Source organism: Chrysochloris asiatica, unplaced genomic scaffold (genome assembly GCF_000296735.1).
Source record: "Chrysochloris asiatica unplaced genomic scaffold, ChrAsi1.0 scaffold00065, whole genome shotgun sequence".
Lineage (NCBI taxonomy): Eukaryota > Metazoa > Chordata > Mammalia > Afrosoricida > Chrysochloridae > Chrysochloris > Chrysochloris asiatica.
This window is the reverse complement of record NW_006408583.1, coordinates 12,763,231-12,785,167: the sequence shown is the minus strand read 5'-3', so window position 1 is coordinate 12,785,167 and position 21,937 is coordinate 12,763,231. Positions and strand designations below refer to the sequence as shown.

The following is a 21,937-nucleotide window of genomic DNA, read 5'->3' as shown; positions in this document are numbered from 1 at the left end:
TTAAACAGTTGCAGTTGAGTTGACGCTGACTCCTGGCCAACCCATGTGCATCAGAGTAGAACTGTGTTCCATGGGGTTTGCAGCAGCTGATTTCCTAGAAGCAGATCCCTAGGTCTTCCTTCTGAGGTACCTGTGAGTGGACTTACACGTCAGGCCTTTTGATCAGCAGCTGAGCACATAACCCTTCATATCATCCAGGGACTCACATCAGGAAATCACGGAGTCTTATTCCAGGTTAGTTAACATGTCCTCTAGCTTCCACATTCTTGAAACTATCTTCAACACAGACTTTATAAAATCCATTTTAACTGCTCAAGTACTATTTTGATTTTCATTTTGACTCTACAAGCAGCAAGAGTCCCAAATGGCAGAGACAGGGAAAGCAGCTGTGTTTAACATAAGTAAAGTATGGTTGCTGTTAAGTGCTGTTGAGTCGGTTCTGACTCATCACAGTGACCATGTATATGTTTTCCCAGGGCTTTAAATCTTTGCAGGAGTGGAAAGTCTCGTAACGACCCTGTATAGGGTTTCTGAGGAATAGGTGGAGTCCTAGTGTGACACTGTAGGGTAAAGCACTGGACCACAAGGTTGGTTTGAACCACAAGGTTGGCAGTTCAAACTCACCAGTGGCTCCTTAGAAATCCTACACAGGGTCGCTATGAGTCAGAACTGACTCCACGGCACCTAGTAGATATCTATAGATATGCATATATATAGAAATGAACCACACATATACAAATAAGAATCGTTTGACAGCTCTGACATTTGAAGGCATCTAAAGTGTAGTATTAAAATCAGAAGCTTCCACTTTTCTGGTTACAGAAGTACGTATGTGTTCCTTTCAAGCTTGTTGTTTAAGTACAGGTATATTTCAGGGAGCCCCTAGGTAATGCAAATGTTCCAACGCTAGACTAATACCAGAAAGGATAATGATCTGAACCCACTAAGAAGCCCTATGGAAGAAAGTCCTGAGGATCTGTTTTGAAAGGCCTCAGCCTTGACTACCCTATGGAGGTGTTCTACTCTGCACACACAGGATCACTGAGTCAGAATCAACTCGCCAGCAACTAACAACAACGTCAGTACATTTCAGAGGAAACCTTTAAGCATAGGTCAGCAGGGGTTCCAGACAGTCTTGTGGAAAACAAAATGGTTTCATAGATAATAATAATAGAATTACCAAATGTACAATGACTGCCAAAGGAAATGAGCAGATGAGATTACAATATGTAAACTTCGAGAAATGCTTAATCTGAGAGTCTGGCTCCTCTGGGTTAGAGAATACTAAACACCAACGGAGAGGAAAGGAGACTGGTGATAAAGATGGAGTTGAGCTGGAAATCTGATTAGGGGCCAGGGATAAAGTAAGATTTGCTATTCTGATTGTAAGGAACTTATCAGATGCATACACCAGCGAGCAAAGCAGAGATAATAGCCCAGACAGCCCCAAAAATGATCCTTGACATTAAATTTAAAAACATACACATGCGTGCTGTTGTTGCCATTGTTAAGTGCTATCGAGTTGGTTCCAACTCAAGTTGCTGTTGTTAGGTGCCGTTGGGTTGGGTCTAGCTTATAGCAACTCCATGTACAACAGGAGCAAACACTAATTCCTCCTGGTCCATTATCACAATCATTGTCTATATCACCCAGAATGCCACTGGGCAGAAATGCATTTGGTAGATGTTTTAATTTCTGCACTGATATGTTAAATGGATAATGTGAGATTTGAAAGACTGTATATTACTTTATGTTACTGATAGACAGATGATTAGTTGTGTCCCAAAATTCTGGAAAAGTCCCAGTTGTCACTAAAAACTTTCTTTTGTTCTGAGAATTTTGCCAGTTTCACATCTAAAAATAAGTCATAGTTCTATAATTCCCTGAGACTGGGTTCATCAAAATAACTTTACAATCATTTGAGTAAAGTAGTTCTGGGAGTTCTGGTGTGGTGCCGTAGGATCAGCAATGGACTGCTCACCACAAGGACAGTGGTCCAAAGTCACCAGCTGCTCCTCAGAAACCCTGTACAGGGTCGTTATGGTCAGAATCAATTCAATGACACTTAACAACATTATTGTTTATTTTTGAATTTTGAAATACACCATATATTCAAAAGAGAATTTATGAGGCATGGCACTATAGGATAAGCACTGGACTGCTAACCACAAGGTCAATGGTTCAAACCCACCAGTCGTTCCTAGGAAACCTTATACAGGATCATTATGAGTCAGAATCAACTCAGTGACACTTAACAACAACAACAACAAAGTATTTCTGAACCTAATAATAATATCATATTGGATCAGTTGAATTAGAGGGATGGAAGATTTTCAGATGATATTAAAGATTTTATAATAGTTTATTCCAGAGCAAAATGTCTTTCTGCTTGTGATATTTAAGATATCCTGGTGGCAAAATGATTAAACTCTTGGTGACTCACTGACAGTTTGGTGGTTCAAACCCACATAGATGATCCACAGGATAAAGACCTGGTGGTTTGCATCTATAAAGTTAACCAAACCCACTACTGCTGCTGAGGTGATTCTGACTCCTAGTTACCCCATAGGGTTTCCAAGGCTGTAACCTTTATGGAAGCAGACTGCCACATCTTTCTATGCAGAGTGACTGGTGGGTTTGAACCACCAACGTTTCAGTTAGCAGCTGAGCCACCAGGCTGGATGACACCCAATCACATGAACAAATACCAAAAAACTCTCATATATGCAACAGACAAAGATTACTGGTAACTCGTATTTTTATGTCTGTTGTTTGTGTTATGTGGTGTTGAATTGGTTCCAACTCATAGCGACTCTGTATAGGGGTTCTGAGGAGCAGCCGGTGGGTTGGAACCGTCGATCTTGCAATTGGTAGTCCAGTGATGATCCTACAGTGCCACACCAGGAGTCCATTATGTCTAAGTAAAGAGAATTTCTTCATTGCCCCTATGGTAAGACATCAATGCAAGGAAGGCTAAATTTAAATTCAATGACACATTCTGACAGAGCTCTGTGGGAAGGCAGTATCAGGACTGAAGCAGGCCCTTTGCTGTTGTTGTTGTTAAGTGCCTTTGAGTTGGTTCCTACTCGTAGCTACCCTGTATAGGGTTTCGGAGGATATACAACTTTGTGGGAGCAGAAAGCCTCATCTTTCTCCTGTGGTGCAGGAGAAATGCTCAAAACACTGACCTTGGGGTTCACAGTTCAGTGCTTATTTCATAGAGTCACTTTTTCCCCGAGGGAGGACCTTGATGTAAAATACAGGAGTTGGGTCTCATAGAGAACAGTTGGATTTGGAAAGCTGTTGTGTCCATTTTGCTGAAGCTCACTGATGAAAAAGGGATGATTTCGCTGTTGGGCTTCCTTATGAGGAACAACACTGGCAGGTAATAAATACTCCAGTGTAAGATCAAAGAGCAGTTGTTTACGGCAGGATAGAACTGCCCTACGGGGTCTGCAAGGCTGTAATTTTATGGACGCAGACTGCCACGTTCTTTCTCCTGTGGAGCTGCTGCTGGATTCGAACTGTCAATCTTTTAATAAACAGTCAAACACTAAATCATTGCACCACCAGGGCTCCTTAGACATTCCTAGTACCTGACAGATAATTGGTACCTGATAAATATTTGATGAAGGAATGTACCTATAAACTTGGAATTTGAGTGTACCTTAGGTGTACTTTGCAAAGTTGTTGTTGCCAGGCGCCACTGAGTCTGTTCCAGCTTAGAGAGACCCCGTACACAACAGAATCAATCATAAGCACGGCCTGGCGCTGTACCAGACTCACAGCTCTTGTGTTTAAGCCCATTGTTGCTGCCACAGTGTGAATTCACCTCATTGGGGTCTTCCTCTTTTTCACTGACCTGCCACTTGTTGTTGGTAAATGCTGTTGAGTCAGTTCCAACTAATAGCAACCCTGTAGAGGATCTCCAAGAAGTGGTTGGTGAGTTTGAACTGCTGACCCGTAGTTCAAACCAACCTTCTGGTCCTGTGCTTATCCTACAGCACCACACCAGGACTCCATTAGTGTGATTGTTATAGAAATGAAACTTAGAATGGATACCATAGCCACTGCCATTGATTCTGACTCACAGTGACCCCATAGGGCAGATTAAGTTTCCAAGACTGTAAATCTTTATGGGAACAGATGATCTCATCTTTTTCCTGTGAAACTGCTGGTAGGTTTGAACTGTCAACCTTTTAGTTAGCAGCGCAATGAGTAACCCACTATGCTAGCAGGGCTCCTAATTTAATACACATCTTACTATGTCTGTGCTGTAAGAGATGTACAGTTAGTAACACATCACTTTGAAATGTGAAATCTAGGTTATCCCAATACAAACTTAAATAGGTGTATTGTTGACAAACTTGGGGTGAGGCATTCCCTATACTTATGGGGCTATACTTTGGCAAATGGCCTAATGGAAAATAAGCCCTGTCCCTTCCTTTTACTCGTATGTGATTTTGTTTTCCTGAGTCTCTCTCTTTTTTTTTTTTCAAGGTGAGAAATGCAGATAATAATACCTGCTTCCTCACAGAAGTGATGGGAGGATCCAATAAGCTTACATACGTGAAGGAATTCTGTAATCTATAAAGTGTTAAATGGCATTATGGGCAAGAAGGCCTGTGGAAGTAGGTCAGGCTTGTGTAACAGGGTCACGGTATCAAGGTGCAAAAAACCAAGCTGCAGATGAACTCAGGCTGATTCATGAGGAAATAGCTAGGCTTTTCCATTCATTTGGGTTTTTAATTTATTCCTGAGTTGAGTGAATTCTACAATATTCATAGTTATATAAAGAGCCCCTTGTTACTCTTTGTGTTCATCATCACCAGCTGTAATTAACTTGACCAGAAAAAAATTTAAAAGCTATTGAGGACTGATATGGAGTTATTAACATGAGGACATCAACAATATAAATTACCATTATTTCATACATATATAAAAAGATTTTGGAACATACACACAATATCTAGAAGATCACAGTCTCAGAATAAAAATGCTCCTTCTCTGAGAAGACACCATCTCTATGCAGCAATGACAGACATCTCTCAATCCATACTGTTCTGTCCACACTAAGGCCCAGTGGACACTTTATTACAGGCCAGCACAGTTCCTTGAGTTGCCCTTTGAGAATAACCAGAAGATGAGCAATAAAGCTACTTCCCCCTCAGGATTTGAGGGTCCTGTTGTTCTGTTCATCTGTCATTTACACCAAACCCCAGGAACAGCGTGATCTTGGTAAGCCTGGGTTAGAGTGGAACTACCCTTGTTCTCATTTTTGTCAGTGGAAGAGCCAGGTTCCAATTTCCCCCTTGCTGGTTCAGATATTTGAAAAAAAAATTATTATTATTATTATTATTCTCCATCAAAATCCTTCCCTTGAAGAGGAAAAAGGATATATATATATGAAATAATGGCAATTTATATTGTTGTGCATTGAGACAGGTGTTAAAGTAGGATATCTGGTTATTTGGTGAAAGAGTGTGTCCTTTCTCTTTTAACTTCTAGCATGAGGGACATAGATGAGGGTAAGTCAAGAAGTGTGGTTACTCGAGCTCCTGTTCATACACACATGGGGTTATTCCAAATAAAATGTGTGTAAACCTGTCTCGGTAATCAGTGTCTGGCTGCCAATAAGTTCTCTCTGTAACACATTTGTCTTAGTCTCATTAGGGTGCCTTCAAAAAAAAGTCCAATCAAATCACTGGCTTCCAAAGGGATCCGCAGGGAGAGTTAAACGCAAGGCAAAGAGGTTGGTTCAAAAGGCTTTGGTGACGGCTTTACTGGGATTCCCAAGAGGTAATCTTGATAGATTTTTGTGAATACAGGATAATCACAGGTGCTTATTATGGGGAAATTTAAAGAAAGTTGGAAATTGTATTGGTGGAAAAGGGTCGGGAAGGTTGTACTGATGAGTATTTCCTCATCACGACAATGTGCTTGCTCCTTCTCAGAGGGTAGGTAGCAAGGGCTGTCCTGTGAGAATTCATTAGGAAACTTTGCCCCACTCACCCGAGAGACCTAATCTTGCCCCTTCAGACTTCTTTTTACTCCCCAAACTCAAAGAACATGTAAAAGAAACATAATTTGAATCCCTTGAGGATTCCAAAACTGCCGTTTTGGCAAGGTGTAACATGAAGAGCTCAGAATTCATTAGGGGAAGAGTTAGACAGATAGAAACAGCACTTTCAGAAGTTTCTGGACCTAGCAAAAGGGTATGTTGAAAACCAATAGCTTCCCATTTTGATAGTTTTGCTTATTAAAGTTTTCTATTTTGTAGCAGTTCTTTTTGACTTAATCTCTTATGTATATAAACAATAATTATTTTAAATATATAAATTGTTTTAAATATTTAAATTACCACCATCTGATGAGCAAAAAACTAAAGGTCACTGGTTGATTTTATAGTACCTGTGCTCACCTTTGATTATGGAAACCATCAGTACAGAAAAAGGTGCCTGATTTGTCCAGTTTTAAACATACTTTTAAAATATTTTATTAGTTTTTCAAAGATCTAGTATAATTTACATACACTAAAATGAATGACTTTAAGTATTCAATTTGATGAATTTTGACAAGTGTACACGCTCATGTAAAAGTCACTAGAATAATACCTAGAACATTTATCTCTCTAAAACAATGATTTGTGTTTTCCAGTTACCCATGATCCCTGTCGGAGATCATGTTAATCTCTAGCATGAAAGATTAATGTTTCCTATAGCATAATGAATTTTGCATTGGGCTGCTAACCGTAAGGTCAGCGGTTCGAGTCTACTAGGTGTTCTGCAGGAGAAAGATGAGATTTGCTATTTCCATAAAGATTTATAGCCTCTGAAACCCTACACAGGTCACTATGTGTCAGAACTGACTCGGTGGCATATAACCACCACCATTCATTTTAAAAGAAATAATAATAATAATAATACAGTAAGTAATTTTTGTGTACCATCCAGCTTTCTATAAACAAAAAGTTTTAAGATTTATCTACATTGTTGCAAGTTCCACTAGTTCAATTCCATTGTATTGCTTATAAAACAATTGATCTATCCTACAGAAAATATAAAGCATTCCTATAAATCAGTAACAGCAACAACAACAACATAAGCACAGATGACTCAAATTATTATTATTAGGAATACGATTGCTATGGAATTCTTGTGTGTGTCTTTTTTACATGTAAATACATATCTTTGTTTCTTCTAGGTCGATACATAGAAGTGGAATTGTTAGAGTGGATGTATGCACTTTGTTAGAGACTACCAGATAATTATACACAATGGTTGTACCATTTTGTACTTCTACTAATCATGCACTGATGGGCCCATTGGCTCTCTATTCTTGTCAACATTTGATATTGTCAATCTTTATGATTTTTGTTATTCTATTGTCATTAAGTGCTGTTTAGGGTTTCCGAGGAACGGATCATGGATTTGAACTGCCGACCTTGCAGTTAGTAGTACAGTGCTTATCCTGCAGCAACACACCCAAACTCTTTGAGTGGATATGGTAAGGACCCCTGGTAGTACATGGGTTAAGCACTGGGGTACTAGTAGATGTGAAACGGTATCTCGTTTGAGTTCTAATTTACATTTCTCTACATTCTTTTCATGTACTTACTGACCCACTGTAGCTTTGCTTGTAAAGTACCCAACTCATTTGCTGTTTTGTATTGGATTATTTTCCATTTTGATATGGACTGTGCTATTTTGTAAGAGTTGTTTGTATTTTGGGGCCTTGAAAACACATGATTATCAAATACATGATTTGACAATAGCTTTGCTTAAATGAGAAGTTTGCCTACTCATTTTCTAACTGTGCCTTTAGATGAGCATAACTTTTTAAATTTGGTGATGTAAATAATCTGATATTTGCAAGGGACTCCTAGAGTCTCAATTTCTATTCGTGGAGCCCCAACCAAAGCCAATCCAATGCCATCAAGCTGGTTCCTCCTCATAGCAGCCCTGTATGGTGTTTCCAGGGCTGTACATCTTTGTGGGAGCAGAAAGCCTCATCTTTCTCCCATGGAGTAGATGGTGGATTTGAACTGTTGATCTTGTGGCTAGCAGTCCAGTACTTATCCTTCAGAACCAGCAGGGCTCCTTAACATGGAGCATATAAATCTAATTGTACTGTTAGTATACTCTCCAGGTTGGCATGCAGGAGAATCAGGCTATCCACATAGGTAGTCTTTAAGTCTTTATGGCTTAGATACACTCTGTTCCCAGGATTTGACCACAGACCCTTCACTGAGTATTCTGTTACTCTGTGAATCTTTGTCCAGCTCCTCTAGCTTCATAATCATCCGTGCCTCTTACCGCTATAAAATCCTGATAATAAAAGGCCTTTCATTACTATGCATTTTCAAATCACTAGGCAGGAATCCCTATCTTATAAAAATAAATTACCAGAACCTGTAAGCCTGTTGACTCAGATAAGCTGCTTCTGATTTTCTCCAAAATATTTAGGCAAAGAGGCGCAAAGTCCGAATTGTGTCAGTGGCACAGCGTTTAAAAATATGCCCCAGGTCACATCAAGATCAATTCCAAATCCATTCCAAATGACAGGATTCGTCCTGAGGCTCTAATACAAACCCTGGCCATGTCACTCAGTGCTTGTTGAATGAATAAAGCCACTGGACAGCTCCGTGAGAAAGCAGAGACACAGTAGAAAAGAACACAAAATGAATAACACTGTATTTTACACATGGAAAACTGAAACTGAGAAGACACGGCAATCAGATGTGAAATCGGGTCTCTTACTGTTCCCTGCAAGCGTGGGCAGCCTCGGTCCAGCTGTGTTTCTGCTCTGTGATCAAGGCGTGGCAGTAGCCTGAATGAAGGTGCCACCCAGCGGGGCAGGATTTGTCCTCCACCTCCTGAAAAGCAGTATCCATGTCCACATCATTTGCAATCTTTGCAATCTAGAGTCTGCCCTCTGTATGAGGAGTTCCATCATTTCCTTACCTTGAACAGAGCCATCTGGGTCACCAGAAATGGGGCCACCCCTAATCCCAATTAAAAACCGCAATGGCTTCTAACAAAGGACATTACCATGTTCAGCAATGTTTCAAAATTTTACATCCTGACATTATAATAATTTTTTTTATTAGGTAAACATGAGGAATGCCGAATAGAATTTTACATTTTCATGGAATCCAGACTTTTTGGATCCATAGAGGCTGGATGGACTTCTAAACCTCTTGCCCTGAGATAATCTTTAAACCTTAAAAACCCAAAAACATCCCCTGAAGGCTTCTTTAAAGCAAACAATGTTGTCAAGTGCCATCAAGTCAGTTCTGACTCATAGTGACCCTATATAGGGTTTATTAAAAGCAGCTGGTGGGTTTGAACCACTGACTTTGTGGTGGTTGTCCAATGCTCATTCTACAGTACCATACCACGATTAGCAAAGAATGCTTGCCTTGACCACTGTGTACTTTTAGAGAAATCTCTATGGAATCAAACTGAGAACAACAAAAGGTTAGATAGGACACTTACGGGCAGTGAGTTTATGTCACTGGGGGAAGAGCAGTTCAGATAAGGAGGATAAAATGGTCTTGTGTAATCAATGCTAATGGATTATATATTTTATTGTTGATACGCGCCACTGAGTTAGTTCTGACGCACAGTGACCCTGTACAGGGCTTCCAAGGCTACAAATCTTTATTGCAGTAGAAACGCTCCCCTTTCTTCTGCAGAGCGGCTGTGGGGTCAAGCTGCTCGTCTCATGACTAGCAGTGCAGTGCTTATCCTACAGAGCCAGAGCGCTTCAGTTATATATGTGGTGGTGGTGGTGATGTGCCGTGGAGTCAGTTCTGACTCATAGCGACCCTGCACAGGGTTTCCGAGGCTGTAAATATTTACGGGAGCAGAAAGCCTCATCTTTCTCCCGCAGAACAGCTGGCAGTTTCGAACTGCTGACCTTGAAGGTTAGCAGCCCAATTCATAACCACGATGCTGAATTGTTAAATTGGTATATGTTCTGCCATGTGTATTCTCAACAGCAATAACAGAAAAAATATAATTTTTTAAATTAAAAAACATCTTAAACTGTACTGATTTAACTAATAGATTTTTGTGATCTTTAAAAAGCTAATTTGTGCCATTCTTCTATGTCATGAAGGTGTAAAGAGGGCACGTAGAGGTAGCAAGAGTTGACGATGATGCCCTAGGCTGATGCCTCGCTATCTGCTTATCATAGGGCCCATTGCTAGAAAGAGAACTTGGCTCTCAGACTGTGTCCCACCTTGGTTGGGGGGCTCCAGGCTTTCCAGGAAATCCCACTGCACTGGTACAGCTTTTGGAGGCGTTCTTCAAAATAGAAAAGGCCCTTTAGTTCCAGAGTGCAGTTCTTTGTAAATGAGGGCAACTGGTCCTATGGGAAAGAAAGGCAATTTAGAATGGTTTCAATGGAAGTTATCACATACGTGGAGTCTTCATTTGGTGGGCCACATTTATGTTGAGTTCGCTGTCCCCTGGGCTTAGAGGTGATTTTGTGTGTGTTTGGGCCCAGCAAACAGCTTGTTGTAAGATGAGTAGGAAGTAGAAAGATTTCCATACCTGTCTGGAGAAGTGTGAGTCGGTTGTGGATTCCACCTTATCTGATTGGGGGAGTGCTGCCACTTCAGTTGTCTTTTGTGGCTGACTCATGATGGAGACTTTGGCCTTTGGGGAACTGGCATCCTCCAGTTTCAGGGAAACTGTCCCATGATACTTGAGGAAACCAATCAACCAACAACAACAATAAGAAAGAGAAAAAGAAAGTACCAAATGGCAAACACAAGAGATTTGCTGCTAACATAAGCAATTCTAAAATTGGATCAAAGCCAAAAGGTGAAAGATTTCTTTCTGATCACTCAGTCCTCTAAAAAGTTTCAAAACAAGTTTACAGGAGAAATGTATAAATAAGTATAAATGTATAAATTGAACTATTCCTATAAATATTTTGCATCTACAAACACAAGGAAAAGAGCAATTCCCTCAAACTATGCTTACATTATAGATGATATCTGTTGCGTTTCTATAAACAGAGGAGGGACGAACCTGAAATCAACAGAAAACAGTATGATTAGACTTTCCCTCAGTGATAAGACTGAACTGGCTTGAATAATAATTAACAACAGGGTAAAAACACTCCAGAAATTTTTTTTAATAATTTGAAATTCTAAAGACATATGTTTATTGAGATTCGACAGATCATTGAAACTTTATAAGTTGCTGGTCTAATCAGAATGTATTAATGTTGTTTTCTACATTAATAACCCAAAAACCAGAGCTACTGCCATCAAGTCAATTCCAACTCATTGCAACCCGAGACAGGATTTCTGAGGCCATAAATCTTATGGGAGCAGAGAACTTCATCTTTCTCCTGTTGAGCTGCTAGTGGGTGTGAACCACTGACCTTGTAGTTAGCAGCTCAATGCCTAACCCACCACATCACCAAGGTTTCTTTCTGCATTAATGTTGTTGTTGCTGTTGTTAAGCGTTGTTGAGTTGATTCTGACTTACAGAGACCCTGTATAGGGCTTCAGAGGAGCAGCTGGTGGGTTTGAACCACCAACCTTGCGATTCAAATCGACCTTGTGGTCCAGTGCTTATCCTATATGTTGTTGTTGTTATTAAGTGCCATCAAGTCAATTCTGACTCATAGTGAACCTGTATAAGGTTTCTGAGGAGCAGCAAGTGGGTTTGAACTGCTGATCTTGTGGTTCGCAGTCCAGTGCTGATCCTCCAGCACTACACCAGGAGTCCTATCCTATATTGTTGTTGTTATGTACCGTGGAGTCACTTCCGACTCGGAGCGACCCTGTACAGGGTTTTTGAGGCTGTAAATCTTTATGGGACCAGAAAGCCTCATCTTTATCCCTCGGAACAGCTGGTAGTTTCGAACTGCTGACCTTAAGGTTCACAGCTCGATTTGTAACCACTATGCTACCAGAGCTCCTTTATCCTATATAGTTCCCCCCCAAAAACAAACCCATTGCTATTGAGTTGATTATAATTATAAAGACCCTTTAGGACAGAATAGAGCTGCCCCATAGGGTTTCCAACATCTTTACAGAATCACAGTGGCACATCTTTCCCCTGAGGAACAGCCAGTACTCAGAGCAGCTGGTAGGTTTGAACCAACTACCTTTGGGTTGGCAACTAAGTACTTAACCATTATGCCACGAGGGCTCCTATTAACAGTCACAGTTATGGAGTCAAGACTGTAGTCCCTTTATGAACATCTATGATACATCTATGAGTTCTGGTATGGCACTGTAGGGTAATGCACTGGACAGCAACGTCGGCAGTTCAAACTCACCAGTCATGCCTCAAAAACAACAAAACGGCACTTAGCAACAACAACCTGATACACAGAGAGGAATTGTAGTGGCAAAGTGGTTAAGCACTCAGCTGCCAATCAAATGGTGAGCAGGGCCAACCCCCCAGCCACTCGGTGGGAGAAAGATGTGGCAAGCTGCTGCTATAAGCGTGAGAGTTTTGGAAGCCCCGTGGGGTCTGCCCTCTTAGGTCACTATGAGGCATACTTGACTAGACAGTAACGGGATTTATAGTACATAGAGGTCAAGAAAACACACACATGTACACACATGTGCGTGCACACACATGCATACACACACGTGTGTAGACCACACTCATGTATGTACATGCACACCCACATGTACACATACACATGCACGCACAGGCACACATGTCCACATACATGCACACACTGGCACTTATATATATCACACACACATGCCCATACACACACACACACACACACACACACGAACCTGCACTTGGTAAGCACGTTGTGCTAAGAAAGGTCAGAGCCGTGGCCTCCACACCCCAGTGGATCACTTAGCCTCACTCTGAACCATAATTACTGGTTACTCCCGTCTGCATTATGAAGGAAACCAAGGGAGAAATCATATACGTGAATCCGTGTATCATCTCAGTTAGGAGAGCTGACAAAGTGGTGCAGCCTTGTGATCTGTGTATACGAAAGGCACTGCAGAACTGAGAAGGTTTCACAGCCCCACTCACCAGGAGACTCAAAACAGCTCCGTCAGCGTTTCTGAGAACTTATTCATATCTTTCGATTCTTTCGACATGTACTAAACTCATCAACTCCCAGAAGGCCTCTGAACTGAAGGCTTCACTAGTGGGGTGCAGGGATTCACACTGTCAGAAGGCATGACACCAAAATGACTCACTGTAAGATTTTTGTGCAGCATTTCTGCAGAAATTTATTATTTTTTAATAAAAAATTCCCAATAGTTAGCTATAGGGCTCCTGGTGTGGCTCTGTAGAATCAGCACTGGTCTGTGAACCACAAGATTGGTAGTCCAAACCCACCAGCTGCTTCTTGGAAACCCTAGACAGGGTCGTTGTGAGTTGGAACTGACTTGACGGCACTTAACAACGGCAAGTGAGTTCTAACAATAAAGCATTTTTATAAGCCCATCCTACATGTATCAATATACCTACAAGACTAAATAAAACTCTTACTTTTTGAACCTCCTGGTGTGGCGCTGTAGGATAAGCACTGGACCGAGGCAGAACTGACTCGACAACACTTAACAACCACAACAAAGGGCTCTGGTCATAACTGTCTCTATCACTCAATTACAATGATACTTAGAATCGCATGGTTTTGTCTGCATGTACCACAAGCACGCCCTATGATTCTCCATGCTGCCAACATTGTTATAGTGGTGGTGGCGGCTGTGTGCCATGGAATGAATTCCAACTCAGTGCGACCCTGTATAGGGTTTCCGAGGCTAGAAATCTTTACAAGAGCAGAAAGCCTCATCTTTCTTCCACAGAGCGAGTGGAAGATTTGAACTACTGACCTTGTGGTTAGCAGCCCAACTTGTAACCCACTACACTACTAGGGCGCCTTGCCAGTGTTGTTACTGTCGCTGATTTTTCAAAATTCCTGGTGCTTTTGCTACAGTCATATGTAATTAGTATATGTGAGCCTATACCAACAATTTTTTTTTTTTTTTAGAATAAAGTACTAATTAAAGAAAAATGAGAAAATTCAAAGGAGGCTTCCTCTCTGTTACTATAATGTTATAACTAATAATGTCATCAGTCAACGTTGAAAGACTTTTGTAAAACAATTTTGTTGTTACTAGTCATACAATCAGAGTCCTGGTATGGTACTACAGGATATGCACCGGACTGTGCAAAAGGTTGGCAGTTCAAACCCACCAGGAAGTCCCTAGATATTCTATGCACGGTCGCTATAATTTGGGACCAATTTGATAGCACTTAACAAAAACAACAACATTCATTGTTGTTGTTGTTATGTGCTATGGAGTCGGTTCCAACTCATAGCGACCCTGTACAGGGTTTCTGAGGCTACAAATCTTTACAGGAGCAGAAAACCTCATCTTTCTCCCGTAGAACAGCTGGTAGTTTCGAACTGCTGACCCTGAGGTTTGCAACCCAATTTGTAACCACTAAGCTACCAGAGCTCCATTCATAAGATCTAACTAATACTACATTTAAGCAATTTATAATTATATGTATCATATTATTCTATGATTAAAATTGATAATAAACATCAATAAGAAATCTGTATGATTCTGGTATGGGTAGAGGTCCATGGGGGAACTGGGTGACACCCTGGCTTACTGCACCCACCCTAGTAACACCACTGGGTCCCAGACTTACTGTTCTGCCATTCCCATGGGGCCTAAGCCTCATTCGAGAAAGAGTCATAGAATCAAAGTCCTGTGGGGTATCTCCTCTGGTGACCTCTAGCCTCTTGGAAGATGGTAGAGGTCTTCTTCCCAGATAGAAGGAGCCCAAGGCGGTGGGTGAGGAAGAGCCTGGGTCCCATGCATTGTGCTTGTGTTGGTTGAAGGAATATGACTGAAGGCACCGTCCTGGAGGCAAGATGGCAGACGGTCAGTCCATTTTACACAAACAGATAAGTGATCACATCGACACGGCCCCCGGAGCAGCTTGTCATTAAACTGAGATGGATGGTTTCCCCACCAGATGTTGCCTGGTTGCCATTTGCCAGCATCTCTTTATTCCTCATCAGTTTCCCTCTGGGAGGGCTGTGCCCTTCTGCACATTTGCAGGGTGATTATAAAGTCATGAAATTGATTTCACAACCCACAAATGAAAATCACTGTCATGATTTTATAACCAGACCATATACTTGGGGAACAGCCTCGATCTGTCAGGCTTATCACTGATCAATTACCATGCTGCAAGCACAGCCAAACACCCAGTCCGTCCCTCAAGTCCCATAGGTGGACACTGGGATTGTTTAAAGATGACAGTGAAACCAAGTGGCAGTTTTTAAAATTAGCATTCAGCCATTATAGAACCAAGACCCAAATCTTAATGGATTGTACTGGAAACCCAGGTATTATTTCTGGAAACGAATGCAAAAAAAAACAAAAAACAAAAAACCTAAGGCTAGAAGTCACCTATGGTATTTGAGACTTCACATATAAAGTGTACACTCCTTTATGTACTTTATGCCCTTAGTGTGAGCAGAAATTTCTGCTGGATAAAGAAATTACGTTGGCGAGAAAAGGTGGTGGGGAGAGATGTTGTGGAAACATGAATATTATAAAGAGGAGCGTGCTCAGTTTTTTTAGAGGGCGAGAAAGGAAAGAAGTGACAATAGAGGTAAGGTACAAATGGGACAGGGCATGGCAGGTGTGAAAAGTGAGCAAGGTAACTGAACGCTTGTCAAATATGGAACATTTGTTTATAGGACGTTTGGCAGGAAAAAAAAAAATTCCCAAAATAAAGACCAGCCAAGGACTTGGGCGTTCACAGACTCTTCCAAAGCATCTACTATCCACGATCTGTTTGGCACTGCTGGTCCTCGTCATTCATTAATATTCTCCACCTGCCCCTAAATCCCCACCCCAGCTGCGTCTTTCACATCTATTTTTCTCTAGTTCCTGCTTCTCTTAGAATTTTCCTGGTCACACTATAGTGGGGGCTTGGATTTTCAGCATTGAGAGCTCTCTTTAACAGAGGAAGATAATTACAGCCCTTACTTACTCGGGGGTTGGAAATAATTGTCGATAGATTCTCACCAACGTTGCTTCCCCCTCGGTGAGAACAACAAATGGGGAGGGAAAAAACAACTACGGTTCTGACTTGTTGCTTTTCTTGAGCGAGAGTTCTTAGCAGGAGGAAAACCACATGAAGCAGAAAGCAGAATAAAGGATCTACATCATGACCGAGGTGACTTGCTTGACAAGAAATTAAGCATTTTGATTTGAAGCATTATCAAGCACGTTGGCTGTTGAAAGCAAGCAGCTACAACACCAGGACCGCTCCTGATTTCAAGATGAGGATCAAAAGAATACCTCCTTTTGAGTCCAAAATTTTCACTGCAGCTTTTGTCTTTGTGCCAAGAACTGCATTCACAGGGGAGTTCAGAATTACTTCAAAGACCTCATCATCTTCCTCTAATCCGTCATAGGTAATTGCTATATTCCACATCTTAGTTGACATTCCTACAAGAAGTAAACATTTTAATTACTCTTTAATTGCTGTTTCAATCATCTATGTGTCAGAGAAATATATTAATTAACATGTCTACAGCAAGACTGCAGTAGCCTGAGTGAGCTATTGTACTGCTACCAATCGCCTGAACTCCTGCTGTTTTCCCAAATAATATGAACAGACCACATTTGCTCCTGGACAGTGGTGATTCCGTTTAAATGCAAACACTGTAACAGAAAAGTAAGCTGCATTATGCAAAGGATGGGGGGAAGAAGGGGGGTAGGGTTTAGTAGAAGAGATTCAAGATTTAATTTTTTTTTCCTGATTTGCTCCTTCTCTTCTTAAGAATAAACAAGTACTGCAGTCTTAAGATCTTCATAGTGTCAAAAATCTTAAGATGTTGATGAAGAGACTTAGCAGTGATTATTGGATGGTACTTCATGCTATTGAAATGATGCATTTCTAAAGACAGCTGTCTCTATCGGCTGTCCCAGTTCCTGAAATGCCTCTTGCCCACATATGCTTTTTCTGGGAATGTAAAGCTCAATCATTTGATACCTTCCTAAAGGTAACTTATGGGCAGGAGGGTTCTAGAAAGAGATGGAGCCAATTCTTTTCTTCTCTCTCCTTCTGTCTGCCTCTACTCATGGCTCACAGTAATTTTGTGAACTTAATGCACAGGAGTTTTGATATCATAAGCATATCCCCGGCCACCCATCACTGCCCAATGGGAAGCAACACAGCACCCAGAGACCCAGCAAGTTAAGACCAGGAGAGACCTCAGAGATGATCTCAGCCTGACCACTCCTCAGGGCATTCTTCTGAGCTTATTTAGAACAAGTGGTGGCAGGAATACTGTTTGGTGGAGATATAAGGCTTAAGGTTAAGATGGAAAAAAATTAAAATATGGTTTAACTTTCTAGGGCTAAGCTTTGAAAACCTTACTCTATCGTTTTGTTGTTGTTTTGTGCTTTTCGAGTCAGTTCCAATTCAAAGTGAGAGGGCTGGTGGGTTTGAACTTCCAACTTTGCGCTCAGCAGTCCAGTGCCCATAACACAGTTCTTGTATACTGTCAAGTTGGTGCCAGCTCGCAGCAAACCCGTATAGGGTTTTCTTTCTATATAGGGTCGCTATGAGTCAAAACCAATTCAGTGGCACACAATGACCACCACCACCATAGGGTCTCTGAGAGTGGCTTATGTGTTTGAATTGCTGACCTTGCAGTTAGCAGTGCTTATCCTACAGTGCCACACCAGGTCTCTATAATAGGGTCGCTGAGTATTTGTGCATGCTTTCACTCACATAAACTACATTGACTCGGATAGAAAACAAACTAAAGCCACCACCATCAAGCAGGTTCTGACTCGGTGACTTTACACATGACCAAGTACAACTGATCCTTAGGGCTTCCTAGACTGCAAACCTACAAAAACAGGCAGCCTCATCTTTCTCCTGTGGCATGCCTGGTGGATTTGAACTACCGACGTTGCAGTTAGCAACCTGATGCTTGGTCCACAGCACCACCTCAACTCAGCCCAACTCATTGCCACCAAGTCCCTTCTGACCTACAGGACCCTGCATCAGGTTTCCAAGGCCGTCATCCTTATGGGAGCAAAAGCCTGACAGTTCTCCCATGAAGGAACTAGTGGAATTGAAATGCCAACCTTGTGGTTAGCAGTCCAGGATTTATCCTACAGCAGAACAGAGTTTCTAGGTACTCAGACTGTACAGAGTTTCTGAGCAATGGCTGGTGAGTTTGAACAGTGTTTATCCCACAATGCCACACCAGAACTCCATATAAGCATATGTTGTTGTTCTTGTTAAATGCCATCTAGTCAGTTCTGACTCATAGCCACCCAGTATAGGCTTTCCAATGAGCGGCTGGGGAGTTTAAACTGCAGATCTTGTGGTTCAAACCAACCTTGCGAACCAGTGCTTTATCCCTGAGTGCCGTACCAGGACTCCAGGAGCAAACAGGTAGTTTTAAAAAGCAAACAAACAAACAAAACCTTTCAGTTAGCAAGTAGAGCATTTAACCACTTGTGCTACTTCATAAAGGCATTCTTCTTTTCTAGCCTTCTCTTCTAAGAATTTATATTCTTTCCTTTTTACAGATACTTTTCTGCCTTTCAACTCAACCAACTCTATGGTGGCTTCTTGCTGAAAGTATCCCTCACACAGACCTCAGGATCTAATCAAGATTTCACTGATCCCAACAGAATCCACTGGAAAGATGAACCTGCTCTCTGATTATATTCTTGGCTGCGTGTAGGCAGGTGTACTTGGAATAGTATATTTAACAGCTAATTCGTGAAACCTTCAGTGGCAATTGGCTACTTAAAGGAATTATTTTCACAACCTTTGCAAAAGTGTAAGTTGAAGCTATATAATTATGTACTATATAATTTCCATCTTGTGGTTGGATGAATCAATTCATCAAAATGTATACTTGTACCTTGTATATATTTACCTTTGCATTCTACACATACTATGGAAACTACCAAGAAGCTGCAACCTGACCTAAAGGAGTTTCAAACCTTATTAAGGTGACAATACATAAATACTAGAAAAGTCAAAAGCTTATGTAAAGTTATATATAATTAAGGGGTCCTGGTGTGGCACTGTAGGATAAATACTGGACTGCTAACCACAAAGTGGCTGTTCAAACCCACCAGACACATGCGAGTAAAATTTTGCTAAAGATAACTTAAAAGGGACTGCAAGCATACATTGACAGAGAATTTCCAGAGGTTCAAGCCAGATTCGGATGAGGACGTGGAACAAGGGATATCATTGCTAATGTTCAGATGGATCTTGGCTGAAAGCAGAGAATACCAGAAAGATATTTACCAGTGCTTTATTGACTACACAAAGGATTTTGATTGTGTGGATCATGGCAAGCTATGGACAACACTAGCAAGTATGAGTATTCCAGAACACTTAATTGTGCTCATGAGGAATCTATACCTGGACCAGCAGGCAGTTGTTCAAACAGAACATGGGAACACTGGTTTAAAATTAGGGAAGGTGTACACCATGGTGGTATTCTTTCACCATACTTATTCAACCTGTATGCTCAGCAAATAATCCAAGAAGGTGGGTTATATGAAGAAAAACGTGGCATCAGGATTGGAGGAAGACTCATTAACAACTTGCAATATGTGGATGATACAACTGTGCTTGCTGAAAGTGAAGAGGATTTAAGATACTTACTGATAACGATCAATGACCACAGCCTTCCATATGGGTTGCATCTCAATATAAAGAAAGCAAAAATCCTCACCACTGGACCAATAAATAACATCAAGATTAATAGAGAAAAGATTGGAGTTGTCAAAGACTTCATTTTGCTCAGATCAACCATCAACACTCATGGAAGAAGCAGTCAAGAAATCAAATGACGTACTGCATTAGGCAAATCTGATGCACAAGCCTTCTTTAAAGTGTTGAAGAGCAAAGATGTCAGTTTAAGAACCAAGGTGTGCCTGATCCAAGCTATATGGTAATTTCAATAACCTTATATGCATGTGAAATTTGGACAATGAATAAAGGAGACCACAGAAGAATTAATGCATTTGAGTTATGGTGTTGGATAAGAATATTAAAAGTACCATGGACCACCAAAAGAACAAATAAATCTGCATTGGAAGAAGTATCGCCAAAATGTTCCTTAGAAGGCAGGATGACCAGATGTTCTCTCTCAGACTTTGGATATATTATCAGGAGGGACCAGTCACTGGAGAAGGACATCTTGCTTGGTAAAGTTGAGGGTCCACAAAGGAGAGGAAGACCCTCAATGAGGTGGATTGGCAATGGGCTCAAGTGTAGCAATGATTGTGAGGTTGGCGCAGAACCAAGCAGTGTCCGGTTCTGCTGTGCATTAGGTTGCTATATACTCATAGGTACCGACTCACAGCACTAAACAATAACAACAGATGCTCCTTGGAAACTCTATAGAGGGTCTCAATGAGTTGAAACCAAATCAACAGTACATAACAACAACAACATACATGACTAAGGATTCTTGTGGTGCAGTGGGTTCAGCATTGGACTGCTAACCACAAGGGGCTCTGTATGATTAAGGGGCTCTATTGGCACGGCACATAACAACAACAACAACAACATTGGCATCCTGGTGTGGCGCTGTGGGTAAATGCGCCAGACTGCAAAGCTGTTTGAACTGCAAGGCCAGTGGTTCAAGCTCACCAGCTGCTCCTTGGAAACCCTATACAGGGTCGCTATGGGTCAGAACCGACTTGACGACACTTAACAACAACATATTATTATTAACGGTCCCTGGTAGTACAGCACTCAGTTGTTAACCCAAAAGTCAGCTGTCTGTTCAAACCCACCAGCCACTCCTTGGGAGGAAGATGAATCTGGCTGCTTCTATAAAGATCTGCAGCCTTAGTAGCCCTATGGAGCAGTTCTACTCTGTTGCCAAGGGTCCCTGGGAGTAGGAATGAGATCAAGGACAGTTGTTGGTTTACAGATGATTGGCTGCCAAAAGATATGGCCAGGAGAAAACAAAACTGTTGTTGATTCAACATTGCTGATGGTGACCCAGCCTAGAACTGTCTTCCTTAAGCTTTTCAGTGGCTGATTATTTGGAAGGGGATTGTCAGACTTCTCTTCAGAGGTACCTTTGGGTGGACCCAAAACTTCAACCTTTCAGTTAGCATCTGATTATGTTACCTATTTGTATAAACTAGGGATTCTAAAAGCCATCATCTAGATGTTGTTAAGTGCCATTGAATCAATTCCAACCCATAGCGACCCTGTATAGGGTTTCCAAGGAACAGCTGGTGAGCTTGAACCACCAACCTTGCAGTTCAAATGATTTTGCAGTCTGACGCATTAGCCCACAGAGCCACCCTAGGACTCCATAGTTATTATATGTATTCAGAGAAAGGGGAGGTCATTTGGGGCTCCAGAGTGGGAAGGATTGGCAGGGAAGAAATGAGAAAATGACGTGAGCAAAGGCAGGAAGACAGCCCCAGTGAGGCCTTGATTAGGGAAGGGTGAGAGATTAGCTCTTATGATAACAAGGTCATACTGGTGGGTAGGAGAAAATAAGGCTTTTGGTAGCCAGACTGCAATGAGCCCAGGAAAACAGATGTTTGGGTTCCAACTTCAAACCACAGGCAATGGAGAAATCTCTTGAATAAAGTGACATGCCAGAATTAGATACTGAGAATGCTAAACCAGAGCGTGTTGTGTGGGAGAACTTGGAGGCCCTGGCAGATGGGCCAGAGAATCCAGCAGTTGGGAGACTATGTAGGCAGCTGCTGCAATAGTACTAGCCTGAAGAGACAAGGACTGAACAAGGGAGAATATCTAGCAATACAAAGATTCTAGTATTCAGAGGACCTTTTTGGTCCCAAAAGCTCAAAGTAAACATTCAAACAGAAATCCGATACCAAAAAATGTTTCCAGCCCCCAGCATATTGTCCTTT

The 21,937-nt window shown here is 41.4% G+C and overlaps 1 protein-coding gene across 1 annotated transcript in view; it reads right to left on the bottom strand.

Annotated features, from left to right (window-relative positions):
- FREM1 (FRAS1 related extracellular matrix 1) overlaps positions 1–21,937 on the bottom strand; it is a 173,100-nt gene that overhangs the window by 5,944 nt on the left and 145,219 nt on the right. Inside the window, exons 29-34 of the mRNA XM_006864507.1 lie at positions 16,343–16,492; positions 14,673–14,887; positions 10,995–11,042; positions 10,560–10,712; positions 10,246–10,374; positions 8,760–8,875 (exon numbers count right to left, since the gene is read on the bottom strand). Coding sequence (XP_006864569.1) covers positions 8,760–8,875; positions 10,246–10,374; positions 10,560–10,712; positions 10,995–11,042; positions 14,673–14,887; positions 16,343–16,492 — 811 coding nt within the window. The remainder of the gene's footprint in view (positions 1–8,759; positions 8,876–10,245; positions 10,375–10,559; positions 10,713–10,994; positions 11,043–14,672; positions 14,888–16,342; positions 16,493–21,937) is intronic.